The 15,738-nt window shown below is 55.0% G+C and overlaps 2 protein-coding genes across 5 annotated transcripts; both read right to left on the minus strand.

Annotated features, from left to right (window-relative positions):
* Positions 1–622: 622 nt before the first annotated feature.
* Positions 623–5,107, minus strand: ANKLE1 (ankyrin repeat and LEM domain containing 1). Of its 2 annotated transcripts, XM_055344584.1 has the most exons (9): positions 5,040–5,107; positions 4,821–4,973; positions 4,436–4,541; positions 4,137–4,287; positions 3,119–3,916; positions 2,790–2,961; positions 2,332–2,491; positions 2,100–2,229; positions 623–1,850 (listed from the first exon to the last, which is right to left on the minus strand). In XM_055344584.1, exons 1-9 carry the CDS (start codon positions 5,099–5,101, stop codon positions 1,678–1,680), a joined length of 1,905 nt encoding a protein of 634 aa, XP_055200559.1. In that variant the 5' UTR covers positions 5,102–5,107; the 3' UTR covers positions 623–1,677. The 2 variants fall into 2 exon arrangements, with proteins under 2 accessions (XP_055200559.1, XP_055200558.1); XM_055344583.1 differs by having other exon boundaries at positions 1,778–2,229.
* Positions 5,108–6,522: 1,415 nt separating this feature from the next.
* BABAM1 (BRISC and BRCA1 A complex member 1) lies at positions 6,523–14,341 on the minus strand. Of its 3 annotated transcripts, XM_055344761.1 has the most exons (10): positions 14,256–14,340; positions 12,894–12,971; positions 12,172–12,525; positions 11,118–11,176; positions 10,344–10,464; positions 10,183–10,261; positions 9,399–9,423; positions 7,872–8,001; positions 7,588–7,674; positions 6,523–6,975 (listed from the first exon to the last, which is right to left on the minus strand). In XM_055344761.1, the coding sequence occupies exons 3-10, from the start codon at positions 12,472–12,474 to the stop codon at positions 6,772–6,774; spliced, it is 1,008 nt and encodes a 335-aa protein (XP_055200736.1). In that variant the 5' UTR covers positions 12,475–12,525; positions 12,894–12,971; positions 14,256–14,340; the 3' UTR covers positions 6,523–6,771. The 3 variants fall into 3 exon arrangements, with proteins under 3 accessions (XP_055200736.1, XP_055200737.1, XP_055200738.1); XM_055344762.1 differs by lacking the exon at positions 12,894–12,971 and having other exon boundaries at positions 14,256–14,341; XM_055344763.1 differs by lacking the exons at positions 12,894–12,971; positions 14,256–14,340 and adding an exon at positions 12,778–12,887.
* Between the last annotated feature and the right edge of the window lie 1,397 nt (positions 14,342–15,738).

Here is a 15,738-nt window from a genome sequence, read left to right on the forward strand (position 1 = left end):
TCTGGATTCTCTACCAGTGACTTGTGAATTCCTGGGCATATGGCACACTTTTAAATTGCTATCACTTTATCTAGAGACTTGGTGGCTGGGAAGCCTTCCGGTCTTATACATGAGGAAAGGAAAGTTCAGAGAAGTTTCTTCAGTTGGGTTAAATGGTAGAGCCCAGGGGCGCCCGGGTGGATCAGCTGGTTAAGTGACGGACTCTTCATTTCTGCTCAGGTCATGATCTCAGGGCCATGGGTTCAAGCCCTGTGCTGGCTCCGCTCAGCAGTCCTCTTGAGATCCTCTCTCCCTCTGCCACTCCCAACCCCCACACCTGAGCTGTCCCTAAATAAATAAATATATTTTTAAAAAATAAATAAATAAGTGGGATCCCTGGGTGGCGCAGTGGTTTGGCGCCTGCCTTTGGCCCAGGGCGCGATCCTGGAGACCCGGGATCGAATCCCACGTCGGGCTCCCGGTGCATGGAGCCTGCTTCTCCCTCTGCCTGTGTCTCTGCCTCTCTCTCTCTCTCTCTCTCTGTGTGTGTGACTATCATAAATAAATAAAAATTTAAAATAAATAAATAAATAAATAAATAAATAAATAAATAAATAAATAAAAGCCCAGATGCACTCCAGAGGCCTGCCCCCTAATTACCATACCTGCTAGTCCACAAGAGTAGCCAGGGGCTCAACCTGGAGGAACTGAGGCAGGGGGAACCTTTGCCCAGGTCACATCCCACCCCCACAGGACTTGGTTCGCTGAGCCACGATGATGGGCAGATGGTCAACCCAATGAGGCGACAGATCCTCCCAACTCTAAATACACTAAAGGCTTTGAAGAAGCAACTTCCAGAAAATAAAATGATCCCATCAACACTTCACCAGGATGGCAGCTTGGCATTTACTAAAGTTCTTAACATATGTGAAGTCTGAAATTGCATAGCATCACCAGGAAGTCACTGTTATTTATTGCATTTTACAGCGGAAGAAACAGTTTCAGAGAAGCAACAGAGACCCGAGTTGCATTGCTATCCTGAGGAGGGCTCGCCCACACCCCAGCCGACCTCCCCGGTTCTGCCCACACGTCACCACACACAGTTGGCCTCTCAACAGCATCACGGCACCTCCCTTTCCCCAGAGACTTTCCACCTGCAGGGCTCTGAGCCACACAATGTATTTCACACCTTCATTTATCCCCATCTCCACAATGACCCGCTGAGGTAGGACTTGTCGCTGTCTCCATTGTACAAAAAAGGAAACTAAGCCTCAGAGAGACAAGTTATTGGTCTGAGGTCCCAGAGCTGGGAAGCAGAGAAATCTGGCTCTTGAGTTTGGCTGATTCCCCCAGCCCATCCCACATGTGAGTCCCCTGTGTCTGGGAGATAAAAGTAGACTCCACAGACAGGACCAAGCTGCCAAAGCACTAGCATGTTCTGAAGCACTGGAATGTTCCAAAGATCCTCTGGTTCCCTACTTGTTCACTCATGACAGGAAGCTCCAACAGTTCTATCTGTAACAAAGTCCTCCCACAGCTTGAGGGGAAGATCCACCCTGCTACCCGCCTCCCTGTCACCCCCACAGCCCACTGCCCCTGGCAGCCTTCTGGAGATGGGCGGCTGCTGTCAGCATGGGGCGGCTGAAACATTCAAACACCCTGATCTCTACCTAGGCTGGATGGCCAACTCCCCAGTACTCAGCCACGTGCCTGGATGTCCTGGGGCCGCAGCTCTCGCTCACCCTCAGCCAAGAAGACAAGGAGGGCACGGTGCAACAGATGCACCCCCAAGCGACGGCGCCGGGTGGCTGGCCAGTTCGCAACTACTCCATAGTAATGTCCTTGTTTCTGGTTGGTCAGCGTCTGGATCCCTGGAAAGATTAAGAGTCAGACATCCTTGGAAACCCCTGGCAGATGTGACTGCAAACCCACTGCATATCGCTCGTAAGCAGGGACAAACCAATAGAGCAGAATATGTACGTGTGCAGGTACATAGTTGGTGCTCAATGATTGCTCATTGGATGAATAAATAAACAGCTCTGAGAGGAAAGGGGTGAGGTAATCAGTAGATGAAGTGCCCCACATGTGATCCCACCCCACCCCACAAGCCAGGCACTTACCTAGAGCATCCACAAGACACGCCTCTCGAGTATAAGCCTCCACAGCAATCACGTGTTGGAAGCAATGCAGGGAGACAACACCACGACCACTGGCCCAAATCTCCAAGATCTGACGCACTTTGGGGCAGGCCTAGGTGGCCAGGGTGGGTTAGGGGACTGCCCTCTGATCCCTTCTTCTTTCACCTCCCCATGGCCCAGGTGCCCGTCATGACCCTGATCCTTAACCTCACACCTGCTTTCCTGGCCGCCGACGGAGCCTGAGGGCCTCCCTGAGGTGGAAATCTGGCCGGGCCCGTGTCCCTTTCCCCACGTAGAAGATGGCACGAACAAAGGTCCGAAGGCATTCAGCCTGGGTCAGTGAGAAGGCTCGAGCTGGCAGGTCCTGAGTCTCCCTGGATGAAGGGAATTGCTCAGAGAGGAAGAAGTGATGAGAGTTGCCTGGGAGACAGTTTCTAAGTTCCCAGAGCAACTTGAATCTATGTCCAGTGATCCCCATTTGGTAAGGCAGAGAGACTGGTGGGTGCTTCCCAAGGACTCAGCTTGAACTAGGTCTAAACAACCTTTTATAGATATAGATAAAGAAGCTGATGACCAGATAGGGCCAGTCCCCCTTTTAAAGATACAAAGCAAATAAGAACCAATCCCAGAATTTTCCAGCTCCCACCTCCAGGTCATCCCTGCCCCAAGTACCTCGGGTCCATCAGTAGATACGTGAAACTGGACTTTATGAGCCCCTCCCGCCACCTTCTCTTGGGATCTGGACGCTCAAACTGCTGGGTAAGCATATCCTCATCTGCCTGGGCATCTGGGATACAGCCTGTCCGCAGGGCTTCGGCCAGCTCTGGGCTGTGCCCTGAAAAGTCTGAGCCCAGGGTTGGGGTGGGGGTGCAGTGAGGACTGAGTCAAGGCAGACAGAAGGGGCTGTTCCCAGAGACAAATAAAGCAGGTAGGACTAAGAGACAGAAGTCCCAGGAATTCCTGGAGGCTCCTTAGACACGGGATGCCCTGAACAGACTAACCAGGAGCAGCTTCTTGGTGGGCTTCTTCCAGCCGTCGGAGGTGGTATGGCCGAGTGAAGGGTGTGATGGGGCCCAAGCTCTCACCAAGTGCTTGGAGCCCTCGCAACAGCTCCAGGTCAGACATGGCAGGGACCGGAGGGCACCAGCAAGAGGGGACAGAGTCCCTGTCACCTGTGGAGCTTACTTCATCCTCTGTCAGCCAGAGATTAGCCACATCACTGTCAAGGGACACCTCTTCATCTTTTAGGGAGGGGGAGTCAGGGAGTCCAGGCAGTGGTTCCAGAGGAGGGCTTTGGGCAGGGCTTCCAACAGGGACGTTTACGGGGGTGGGGGAGGCATCTGGAGAGGTCAGAGTCAAAGACCGAAGACGGGTATTTAGTTCTGCCTCCCTGTCTGCCATGGCGGCTCGATGCACTGGCTGTGGGGTACCTGGAGACCTTGGCATCCTCTGGGAAGATCGAATATCAGGCAGGAGTCCCTGCTCGGCCCTGGGTAATGACCCAGCCCCCGAGGAGGTGTGCAGGGCTGGGTCTTCAGTTCCAGAGGCTTCAATCGCGGTGACAAAGGACGTATCTGAGCTGCAGTCCCATTGGCCTGGGGGGGACTCCAAGCTGCTATCACTGTCAGCAATCTCAGGCTGGACAAGGAGGCTATCCAGCAATCTCAGGCTGGACAGTCTGGGGCTGGCCTCCAGGCACATGTCCCTGCCATCACTTCTGCCCACTGCTGTGGAATCTGGTGTCACACAGGGAGGTGCAGAGCGGCTGGTGTCCAGTCCCTTTCCCCAGGGGTCTGGGCCTGAAGTAAGGGATGAGAGTGAGGGTCAGACAGGAGGGGTGAAGAGAGCCAGAGTCAGAGATGGAGGTTGGATCAGACAGGAGGAGGCAGCTGGAGTCGCAGGGAGGAGGGAAAGTCGGAGACAGCTTGCAGGAGACACCGTATGTGAGACAGAACCAGAGAGGGACGCGCAACAGTGGATGAGAGGTTGAGTCCCCGAGGACGCGCAGGTCCCCCTCACCGCCAGGCTCGGGCTCAGGCTCAGGCTCCTCCCTCTCTGCCCCGGTCGGGGTCGAGGTCCTGGTCCGCCTCTGCCTCCGGAACTCGCGAAGGACGTGCGCGCAATCCCGGTGTCCCTGCTGCTCGGCCAGGTCCAGCGGCCGCAGTCCGTCCTGCGGCGGCGCGGTCAGCAGGGGGCCCCCTCCTCCCTCCTCCCTCCTTCCCTCCTTGCCGCCCTCCCTCCCTCCCTCCCTCCCTCGCTCGCTCTCCCCCCTTCCTCATTCCAGATCTGCCCGGCCCCTGCCCGCGCTGGGCTCCCACCTGGTCGCGCAGCGCGGGGTCGGCTCCATGGCCCAGCAGTAGCTCCAGGCCACGGCGACAGCCCCAGGCGGCAGCCACGTGCAGCGGCGTCAGCGCCTCCACCGATCTGGGACAGGAGGGGAGGAGCGGCCAGCGTTAGAGGGAATGTGATCTCTGCCTCCGCGCCCCGGAACCCATCGCCATCCCCCAGCCGGGTACCCCAACCTTGGATCCTAGCCTCTGCGCCCTCGGCCAGACTCCAACCTCTAGCCCCGCGCCCCCTGGAAGGCCAGGAACCGCCCCCGGGCTGTGGGCCGCCCTCTCCAAGCCTCCCAGGCCTCGCCCTCGGGCTCGGGAGCCCCCTCCCCCGCGCGGCTCACCGCCCCGGGCCCAGGCCCAGCCTCACCGAGCGTTGGCGTCCCCGCCGCGGCGCAGCAGGGCTTCGAGGCAGCGCAGGCCGCGCGGGTGCCGGGCTCCCGCGGCCAGGTGCATGGCTGCCGCGCCATCCGCGAGCAGCCGGTTGGGGTCGGCGCCGCGGCTCAGCAGCTCCTCCACGGCCCTGCGGACGGGGACGTCAGAGGGGGCCCCGGGCCTCCGCCCGGCCCCGCCCGGTGGGCGCCCTCACCGCGGCTGCTCCTCCCGCAGCGCCGCCCGAAGCCGCTGCGCCAGGCCGGCCCCCGCGTCCATGCCGCGCCCCGCAGCCCCGCGGCCTCGCCCGCCCGCTTCCAACTTCCCGCCGCGCCCTGGTGCGCACGCGCCGCCCCTCCCCTGCCTCGGGTCTGCGCGGGCCGGCGCCACGCGGGGTCCGCCGAGCCGACCTCCGCCGCAGGGGCGTCCGCGGCGGGGTCGGGAGCTCTGGTGCCTCCGGGGCCCGTGACGCCGAGTGGCGCTCAAGCCGGGGCTGCGGCCGCCGATAAACACCGGGCGGGTGGAGGCCGCCGGGCGTGCCGTTATCTCGTGTCAAAGCGGGGAAACGCGAACTCCCCTGATGGGCGGGGCGGAACCGCGTCCTGGGTGCGGAGGTGCGCATCGGGCAGCAGGTCTCCCGGAACGTCCTGCCCAGGCCGCCTCCCTGGACGCGCACGGCCTCGGAACTATGTAAGGCTCCAGTGAACAGCTCTCGTCTCCATCCCTGTGTCGCTGATTATCTATCACTCCCCGGGGAAACGGGGGCTCATTACTTTGGAGCGCTGGGCCGCTGGGGGCCTTCATTTTCCCATCTGCACGATGGGAGGATAGACCCAGGCTGATGTGAAATTGAACGAGTTTCACCACAGGGGCCTGGCACATAGGTGCCCAATAAATGTTCATAGGGAGGAAAAGCTGTTGCTCCACAAAAGCTGTTCCTGTTGTACGAGAACCTAACCGCTAAACTTTTTTTCACAATCGCTCATTATCCAGGAAGATAGTTGAGTGGTAGACCTGTTGTATCTGTCTCTGGTCTCCCCTCCTCTGGGGCAAACCCATATGATTTCCTGAAAGACCAATAGTCCCTTCCCAGAAGAGAGGCTTGATCAAGTCCTGGCCAATTAGAGCATCCCACAGCTCTGGCCCGGGATTGGACCAATGTAAGGTTACCCCACCCAGGCAAGGCCAGTTGGGAGGAAATGTTGGGAGCCCTCTCTTCACCTGGGCTGTAGTCTGGGGAGGGGTCACAGCCCTTTCCGTGGTCTGGGAGAAAAGCAGGGCACATTGAACACCAATCATTGCAAGATATTTCAGCCCACCCCAACGGCATTATTGTCTGAACAACTGAATATAGCCAACCCTAAAACTTCACTTTTTATTTTTTTATTTATAATTTTTTATTTTATGTATTTATTCATGAGAGACACACACACACACACACACACACACACAGAGGCAGGGACACAGGCAGAGTTGAGAAGCAGGCTCCATGCAGGGAGCCCAATGTGGGACTCGATCCCGGGACTCCAGGATCACACCCTGGGCGGAAGGCAGGCCCTAAAGCGCTGAGCCACCCAGGGAAACCCCACTTCACTTTTTATCACTCTTTTGGTTTCACAAAAACCAAATGATTCTCTTTTCTGTTCAGTGGGTAAGTTTGTCACTTGTAATCAAAAAGATCCAAATTAACACAAGGTAACTGTTGTGGACCTGGGTTAGGGATTCTCAGATTTTTATTTTGATGACAAAAGTCACACAGGGGAGAACAAAACTTACAGTGGACAAACTGCTAGTGGGAGGAGGGCTGGAAAACACGCGGAATGAGTGCCCAGAGTCCCCAGGAGCCTCCTGGAACCCTCCCTACCAAGGTGCCACACAGCCTACTTTGAGACCCATTCTCCAAGCCCAGGCCTTCACTGCACGGGAAGGCGGAGACGCACAGGGATGGTTCAGACGGTGGCTTCAACCTCAGTGGCTTCATCGTCCTCCTCCAGCAGGCTGTAGGAGGCATGACTCTGGCAGGGCCGCTGCAGTGGGTGAGCCAGCAGCTTGGCCATACAGTTGTGCAGCTCAAGGGCTGGCCCGGCTAGCGCCACCTCATACTTGTAGCTGGTACCCTTGGTATCCAGGCTGCCCATGAAGGCAAACATGTCCTGTGGGGCCAGGGAGGGGCTATCAGGATTCCCCTGATAGATCCCTCTCTGCCCCTGGAAGGCTTCCCAGAGGAGGGGGCATCAGGGATGGGTTCTGAAGCCTGGAGAGGAGTTTCCCAGAAAGAAAACATTCCCACACTCAGCACATATTCCTTGCCACCCACCTGGTGGTAGACCCAAGAGGTCTCAGTTCTGGAGACCCTAGTTTGGAGAGACAGTTAGAGGCTGGCTTCCCCCGGCTCCCATGCTAGTGATCCCCAAGGATCAGAGCCTTTTGGTTTGGGTGCTGAAGTATGAGTAGGAGCCCATTTCAACTCCCCCTCTTCACAGTAGACTGAGGCTCAGAGGTAAGTGGCCTAATCAAGGTCAGGGCTAGGATGTGAAGGACCAATAGGGCCTGGGGAGGCAGGGAGGGAAGCATGCTGCAAGGGCAAAGGCAAATGGAGAGAAGCCCCTACCAGCTCACAGCAGACAGGTGGAAATGGTTGTTGAGGGACCTATGGACCATGATCCAGCAAGGCCAGGGCACCGGGCATTGCATGCAGCACGGAGATGCATTCAGAGACACCCCACCTATACCCCCTGCCACCCCCACACACAGCAGCCTCTGACCTTCCAGCTCATTTCCTCTTCCTTCTCGTCAGCGCCATTGTGGATGTAAACAACGTCGAAGAAGAAGTAGGGGCACTGGAACATTTTCTGTGGGGGGAAGAACACCAGCCTTCGGGGATTGAATCACCCCATACCCCCATGCCTGTGATTCCCTGGCGTCTGATTTGGGACTATGGGAACCTATCCACAGGCACCCCAGTTCTTGTAATCAGGAAGTTCCTCCTGGTGTCTAACCATGATGCTGCTGGCTGCAGATATCCCTCCCTTTCTTGGGCCTCACTCACCTTCATGGGCTCCGTCAGGGAGAACTGGGGCTGGCAGGGCGGACGGCTATAGACAAGGATGGTGCGGACCACGTATGGGGGTGGAATTGTCTGCACATTCTCAGTGACTGGCAGCTCAGTCTTCTGCTGGCTGCGTAGCAAAGGTGGGGGACAGGTCAGAGCACACTCCTGAGATCTGCCTCTCGTCACCCTCGGAGAGCTCGGGCCCTCCTTGGGCATCCAAAGCCCAAGTTCACTGCTGCCTCTGAGCCTCCCCGCATGCTGATCCCTCTGCCCTGAGTGCCTCCACAGCCTCACCCTTCCTCCTGACCTCTCCTGCTCTATCAGGGAGACTTTGCTGACTCCAAAGCTGGAGTCCACTCTGACCACTCCCTCCATCCTGAACATCCCCCAATCATTGACCTGAGCTGGACCTGTCCCACCAGGCCAGAACAGTCTACCCAATCCTATCTGCTAAGTTAGCACCCAGGTCCCTAAGTAGCCACGGCTGGATCTCATACCAGCAGAGGGTATTAGGCAGACAGAGCGCTAGAGTCTTTAATATATGAAAAGCAAATCTGATCATCAGTAAGAAAAAAGCTGACACCTCGCTAGAAAAATAGGCAAACGGGACAAATGGACAAATCAATGCCAGAATACTGAGTGGCTTACAAGTCAAAGAAAGCACGGTGACAGTACCAGGGCCCGCTTGCCACTCTCAGACAAGAGGAACCTTCAGCAGTGGGAAGGGCCCCAGTGTCGGTGGGGAGCACACAGAGTTAGTTTCCTTGGAAAGTGCTCTGGTAAACTCGAGCAGATCAAAAATATGCACCCCTTTGATCCAGCATGTCTTCCATTGGGAATTTACAGGATGCATTCACTTGCAAACTTTGCCAGGACACTTGTTCCAGGTTAACCACGATGGAAAAGGCAACACAAGATCCGCATCCACCATGAGGAGGCAGGTCAAAACAGGGGTTTTTGGACTATTAAGGGCCTGTAAGCTCAGGATGGTTTTTATATTTTTAACATGGCTGGGGAGAAAAATCAAAAGAAGTTTTGTGACTTGTGGAAATGACATGAAATTAGAATTTCAGTGTTCATGACATTACGTTTTATTGAGACACGACCACACATGTGGGTAGGCTTTGGGACTGCTTTCAGACCACTTGGGCAGAATCCAGTCATCGTGACCCAGACCACGTGGCCTGCAGAGCCGAAAATATTTACTGTCCGGCCCTTCACAGAAAACATGTGCTGCCCTGTGGGTTAAAACCATGGAGTGGGGCAACCCTGGTGGCCCAGCGGTTTAGTGCCGCCTTCAGCCCAGGGTGTGATCCTGGAGACCCGGGATGGAGTCCCACATTGGGCTCCCTGCATGGAGCCTGCTTCTTCCTCTGCCTGTGCCTGTGTGTCTGTCTCTCTGTGTCTCTCATGAATAAATAAATAAAATCTTAAAAAAAAAAAACAAAAAAACACAGAATGGGGGACCTCAGGGCCACCATGGGACTAACATGGAAGGCGAAGTGCGGGGAAGGCAGTACTTACATGAGGCTGAAGAGACCTTCCAGATCTGGCAGGGATGCTAAGGAGAAGGCTGGTGGCAGAGCATGGGTGGGAAGCAGCGGGTGGCTTCCCTCATCCTGATGTCAGGAGGGCCTGGGCGCCTTCATGCCTAGTGCCGGGTACCACCGTGCAGATGTGCTGGGTGACGCTGGCCCAGTTGCTTGCCCTGTCTGAGCCTGTGCTCCCTCAGCACAAATCAGAAAACAGGAGGCCAGCACTGGATGCCCTGAAAACTCTTCCTGACTCACAGACAGGGCAGCTGCCCTCACAATGGAAGAGCCTGCCTCCTGACACTCAGCCTTGTTTCCTAATGCACAAGGATCATTTTCTAAGTTTGGGGCTTTACATGAGCCTTTTGTGTTCAAACTAGCATAAAATGTGCTGTGCCCAGGTTACAGGGGCTGTAGAAGTGACTGTGACTTTCCAGTCACATATCACCATTTATTGAGCACAAACTGTATACTTGGCCCTGTATAGAAAGCTCCCCATGTGTGTGGTTTTGCCATCTAGGGTCCAAATCAGTTGGTTTGGCTTTTGTATTGACTTTATCTTAACAGCAACCCCCTGAGGAAAGAGGTTTCATGCCTCTCCTTTTACAGATGAAGAAACAGGTTCAAAGAGGTGACTTGCCTAAGCTTGTCACAGCAGAACTGCGATCTGGAGCTGAGCCAGTCTCAGCCAGCCCCCCACAGCTCAGGCTTCAGGGGTTCCAAGACCAGAAGAACAGCCCAGGCCCCTCTAAGGGCACCCCTGCCTGAAAGGATACTGAAGGTGGAGCAGGAAGCCGTCTCTAGGTCATAGAGGCAGCTGCAGAGCTCCCGGGGATCAGAGGTCAGGCCGGACAGCTGCAGGGAAGCACAAATCTCAGCAAGGTGCCTCCTTGCCCCTAGGGAGCCCCGAGGCACCCAGGCCCTGCCCCAACCTCACCCAGGCGATGTCATCATTCACCACCACCAGCGCGAACTCATGGCTCTTGTCGATCTTGTGTTTTGTCCGCACAAACATCTCAATCATCTTCTGGGAGACATTGAGGGCATTGGTTTTGGAGCTGGGGAGGCACAGAAGGAGGGGGTGGTTAAGGCAAGGCCTCCTAGTCTGGAGGCCGTCTCCTCAGCTGCCAATCCTGGGGAGCCCTCCACTAGGCACTGGAGGCCCAGGCCATGCAGCAGGCAGGTGGCAGAGTCCACAGCCACCTCTCTCCAGCCTCTGGCCTCTCCAAGTGAGTTCCTCTGGCCAGCCTGGGTCTCCCCCAGGCCTTCACAGAGCCACAGATGGCTACGGGTGGCAGCGAGGGGAAGACGGGCTTGTCCTCGGCATCCCCTTGGACCCTATCCAAGCCTGGTCACCAACCCCAGAGTCCCAGCAGCTCAGGGCAGGGGCTTCAGGGTCAGCTAGGCCTGGGTCTGAGTCCCCGCTCTGAGACCTTGGGAAAGTCACTTCACTTCTTAGGAGTTTCTGAGTTATTGCTGTGCCATGGGTGTCACATGGTAGCTCTCAAAGGCTTGGAAGAGAGCCCTGGGGGGTTACAGCTGTTATCATGCTTGGTTGCCATCACTACTCTCTGACAGCACCAGGCCCCAGGCCAGGCCAAGCTGCTATGAGTCTCAGAAAGAGGGACAGCCCTGAGTTGTTTGAGCTGCCTTCCTCCCACCCACCCCAAGCCGTGGCTGCATTATTCAAGCCCCCAGATGTTCCTCTTACCCATTGAATGACTCCAGCTTTGAAAGGGACATTTCCTCTGACAGGTCCAGGCAGATGATCTGCAAGAAGGTTGGAGGGAGGCAAGGGCACCGTGAGTGGAAGAACCTAGCGACTAGACATCAACACCAGCCCCTGCTGCGCTCTGGCAGCCCTTCTCCTAGCACTTCTGCCTGAAAAGGTGGTGGGATGACCCCCACTTCCCAGCCAAGCAACCTACTTTTGAAGACAGTGGTTCAGGGAAAAGAACACTAGACATGGAGTCCAGGTTTATGAGAGAATAAAGGAACCAGAGGATGTCTGACACAGAACAAGAAAAAGGTGGAGTGGATTGAACTATGCCCCAGCCCCCACCCAGATATGCTCACCCAGAACCTCAGAATGTGCCTTCTTTTTGAATCACGGTATTTGCTCATGGAACTAAGATACAGATCTTGAGATAAGATAAATATCCTGATCCAGGGGTATCTGGGTGGCTGGGTTGACAGGAGCATCTGACTCTTGATTTCAGCTCGGTCATGGTCTCAGGGTCATGAGATCCAGCCCTCCATTGGACTCCCCTATCAGCAGGGAGTCTGCCTAATATTCTCTCTCCCTATCTCTGCCCTTCCCCTTACCCACACTCTTTCTCTTGATCTCAAATAAATGATTTGAGATCTGATTCAATGGCAAATGTCCTTATAAGAGAAAGAAGATTCAGAGACACAGGTGGGAAGGCCGTGCGAAGAGGAGGAGGCAGAAACTGGGGTGATGAGGCCGCAAGCCAAAGAATGCATGGAGCCCCCAAGGGCTGGAAAGGGTGAGGAAGGATCTCTCCCTATAGCCTTCAGAAGGACCATGGTCTTGCCCATACCTTGATTTCAGACTACTGGCCTCCAGAACAGTGAGAGAATCAATTTCTGTTGTTCTAAGCCACTCAGTTTGTGGTAATTTGTGGTGGTAACCCCAGAAAACGCATAGGAAGTGACTGCAGGGTGAATCCCAAAAAAAAGCAAGAGTGTTAAACTTTAAGGTTCTCTAACATCCTTCACAGTCACAGGCCAAGCCCCTCACTTACCACCTTCTCTGGACAGTTGACCCTCGGTGTCCGCACCTGGACTTCGGGGGCTGTTGGGGGCACCTGCCAGGGCTTGGGGCCAGCTCCTGGAGGGTTGGGGGTCCCATCATCAGCACTGGCCGCCTCACCCTCACCCTCGCTGCGGCTGCCCACACTGGCCTGGGCCCCCAGTGCCCGGTCCTCAGCCCCCTCAGGGTTGGAACGTGTGCGGGGCCTGGGCTCAGCTGACTGCTCCTCTTCCTCTTCTTCCTCCTCCTCCTCCTCCTCTTCCTCGGTGGGGCTGTTGGGCTCCGCCACCTCCATGGCCCCTAAGTGGCTGGATGGAGCAGGGTTGGGAGAAGCCAGGATCCTCCCCTTAAGGGTTTTAAAAACATTTGGTTACTGTGCAGGACAGGGCATGAACTGCGTAATGGTTGTAAAAATCAATCCTTTCCAGGCCTCAGTTTCCACATCTGCAGAACAGGTGCCTGGCACCCCCTCTGACTTAAAGTCTCCCATTTTTTCTATAGAGCTACCCCCCCCCCTTTCCTTGGCCAATGAACAAGACTGGCCACCAGGACTGGCTCAGACATGGGGCATGACCCAATACAGGTCAGTGAGGGGCACCTGTGGGGCTTCCAATAGCGCTGTTAGGGAAGAGGGACTCGTTAGAGTTGCAGAGCTGGGAGGATGGAAGTCAGCAGCTGCCAGGAGCCTTTTGCCTCCAAGACGGGAAAGAATACCTGCTTGAAGTGATGCTCACTCAGAAAACCCAGCAGCTAGACCTCTGTGCACCTGGAACCAGCTATGCCTGTAGGAAACTGAATAAAGGACACCTCATTTAAAATGGAGGAGGGAGGGCAGCCTGGGTGGCTCAGCGGTTTAGTGCTGCCTTCAGTCCAGGGCATGTTCCCGGAAATCCGGGATCAAGTCTCACGTTGGGCTCCCTGCATGGAGCCTGCTTCTCCCTCTGCTTGTGTCTCTGCCTCTCTCCCTCTCTCTCTCTCTCTCTCTCTCTCTCTCTGTGTGTCTCTCACGAATAAATAAATAAAATTTTAAAATAAAATAAAAAATGGAGGAGGGAGGCCAAAAGGGGAAGCTCTCACTTCCTACCACAACCGCAGACCCCCACGGGAAGATAGATCTTGCATTCCCAACAGAAAAAGACTATAGGGCAGCCCGGGTGGCACAGCGGGTTAGCGCTGCCTTCAGCCCAGGACCTGATCCTGGAGACCCAAGATCGAGTCCCACATCGGGCTCCCTGCATGGAGCCTGCTTCTCCCTCTGCCTGTGTCTCTGCCACGTGCTCTCTTTCTTTGTGTCTCTCATGAATAAATAAATAAAATCTTAAAAAAAAAAAAGAAAGAAAGAAAGAAAGAAAGAAGACTATACTAACCTAGCAAGAAAAGGAAAGAGTTTCTCCTTGCCTGGCAACAGCGCAGCCAATGACAGACAGTCACAGCTCAACCAGTGGAAAGCCACTAAACTTCAAATTCCCAAAGTATTCCAATAGACTTTAGGTTTATGCCCCTCCCAACTCCCCTCCTTCGTTCAGGACTTGCCTAATGCTTTGCTACAGCTTGTGTGTCCTAAATTGCAGTTCTCTGCTATTCCCAAACCAACCTCCCTTTGCGGGTAAAGTAACTGACAGTTTTAGTGTGAAGGTTAACAGAGTAATTCGCCGGGGTGCCTGGCTGGCTCAGTCGGTAGAGCGTACCACTCTTGATTTTGGGGTTGTGAGTTCGAGCCCCTCCTCGGGTGCACAGATTGCTTAAAAGACAACATAAGACTAATTAGCTCTAGGATTCCCCGCAGTGGGCACTGGGTTGCCCAGGGGTTGTCTGCGCAGAAGGGCACGAATCTAGCTGTTAAAAGTCCCATTGAGGAAAGATGGGACGCCCACAGTTTTCCTCTCGGGGATTGGGTGTGGGCTGCGGAGGATGGTCTGAGTGGCTTGCAATCCCCTCGATCTCTAAGGAAGACCATGTTTCAAGAGGGATGGAGGTTAGCCTGCAGGAGAAACCAGAGCTGAAAGCGGAAGACTCCGGGAAGGCTAGGGGCTGGACCTCTAGGGACAGGACCGCAACCACCCAACCACCTCTCACCGTAGGCTGAGCCTCCCTCCAACTCAGCGGAGAACTGACTAGGAAGCCGCCATCTTTCGCAGCCCGGAAGTGGTGCGGCGCGGCCGCGAAGCCTCCTGGGAAATGTAGTTCAGCAAGCCGTAAGGCAAGCGGATAACTGAACGGGGCGGGGGAAAAGGCTGGAGAGCCTTGGAAGCTGATAGGCTGGGACAGCGCTAGGGGGTGGGGTTTGAAGTGTGATTGGTTAAAGCAAGACGTGCCAGGGCTTTGATGTTTCTGGCCAAATCAGGGTTCAGTGGTCAGCGCTTTTGCCCTGATAGGCTGGGACGAGGCCTAGTGGAGTGGACTTTTCTATGGACTAGGCTCAAAGGGATGGAGAAGGCCTCACTTGCAATGTGATTAACTGAATACGAGTGACTTGGGCGGGATTTAGACGAAGAGGTAGGGCTAATTGATGATTGGTGGAGCCGACCTGGCCCTCGGCGAGGGGTGGGTTTTTGTGCGCTGAGGTGGGAGTGGCCCACGCCCCAGGCCCTGCCCAGTTATTTAATTCTGCCCCTTATTTTGCATATATTTGCAAACCCCCCAAAATACTAAGCCCAAACTATTTCAAACCACCTTTTCTTCTTCACGCGCACTTCTTCTCTTACCCCCTAGCCATTAAAACGCTGAAAAAATAAAAAATAAAAAATAAAACCCACTCTGAGCCGCCTCAGTTTCTTTACGTGTAAAAGGATCAACTAAACCAGCCCTCAGGAGCCAGGTTCTTGGTCACCGACAGCCAGGAGGAGCTATGCAAGCTAAGTCTACAAGAATGAAGAACTTGCTAGAAAAACAATATGAAAGGCATTCCAGAAAGAAGGAATCGCCTTGGCAAAGGTCCTGAGGCTTGCAAGAGCCTTGGAGTGATGGAGCCTTTAAGAGGTTAATATGGCTGGAGCAGGAGCGCCTGGGTGGCTCAGTGGTTGAGCATCTGCCTTCAGCTCAGGTGGTGGTCCCAGGATGCTGGGATCAAGTTTCACATCAGGCTCTCCGCGGGGAGCCTACTTCTCCCTCCGCCTTGTTTCTGCCTCTGTGTCTCTCATGAATAAATAAATAAAATCTTAAAAAAAAAATGGCTGGAGCAGAGGCTAAGAGTGTAGATTTCAATGTGCCCGGGTGCCCGCAAGTCAGAGAATTGCAACTTATTTCCTTACCAGTTTTGGGGTCGCAGAAGCAGGAAGATTCAGCCTCCTGTGTCTGTCAGCGGAATGAGGAAGATTCAGGCTACTCCAGGCTCTGCGCAGTTTAAACCAAGTGCAGGGGCACCTGGGAGGCTCAGTGGATGAGCGGCTGCCTTCAGCTCAGGTCGTGATCCCGAGGGATCCTGGGATTGAGTCCTGCATCCGGCTCCCGGCAGGGAGCCTGCTTCTCCCTCTCCCTATGCCTCTGCTTCTCTGTGTGTCTCTCATGAATAAATAAAATCTTTAAAAAATAATAAATAAAAAATAAGCCAAGTGCAGAA

The sequence above is a fragment of the Nyctereutes procyonoides genome, unplaced genomic scaffold, assembly GCF_905146905.1.
Source record: "Nyctereutes procyonoides isolate TBG_1078 unplaced genomic scaffold, NYPRO_anot_genome, whole genome shotgun sequence".
Taxonomy (NCBI): domain Eukaryota; kingdom Metazoa; phylum Chordata; class Mammalia; order Carnivora; family Canidae; genus Nyctereutes; species Nyctereutes procyonoides.

Excerpts from the sequence above, each read along its gene's own strand:
- BABAM1 (XM_055344762.1), bottom strand. The coding sequence starts at position 12,474 with ATGGAGGTGGCGGAGCCCAACAGCCCCACCGAGGAAGAGGAGGAGGAG. Across the intron at positions 11,177-12,171 it reads TCAACTGTCCAGAGAAGGTG|ATCATCTGCCTGGACCTGTC; the intron begins GTAAGTGAGGGG and ends ACCTTCTTGCAG. Across the intron at positions 6,976-7,587 it reads AAGAGGAAATGAGCTGGAAG|GACATGTTTGCCTTCATGGG; the intron begins GTCAGAGGCTGC and ends CTGGCCCCACAG.
- ANKLE1 (XM_055344583.1), bottom strand. The coding sequence starts at position 5,101 with ATGGACGCGGGGGCCGGCCTGGCGCAGCGGCTTCGGGCGGCGCTGCGG. Across the intron at positions 3,917-4,136 it reads GCCTGAGCCCGAGCCTGGCG|GCCCAGACCCCTGGGGAAAG; the intron begins GTGAGGGGGACC and ends CCCTTACTTCAG. Across the intron at positions 2,492-2,789 it reads TATCTACTGATGGACCCGAG|GGAGACTCAGGACCTGCCAG; the intron begins GTACTTGGGGCA and ends CCCTTCATCCAG.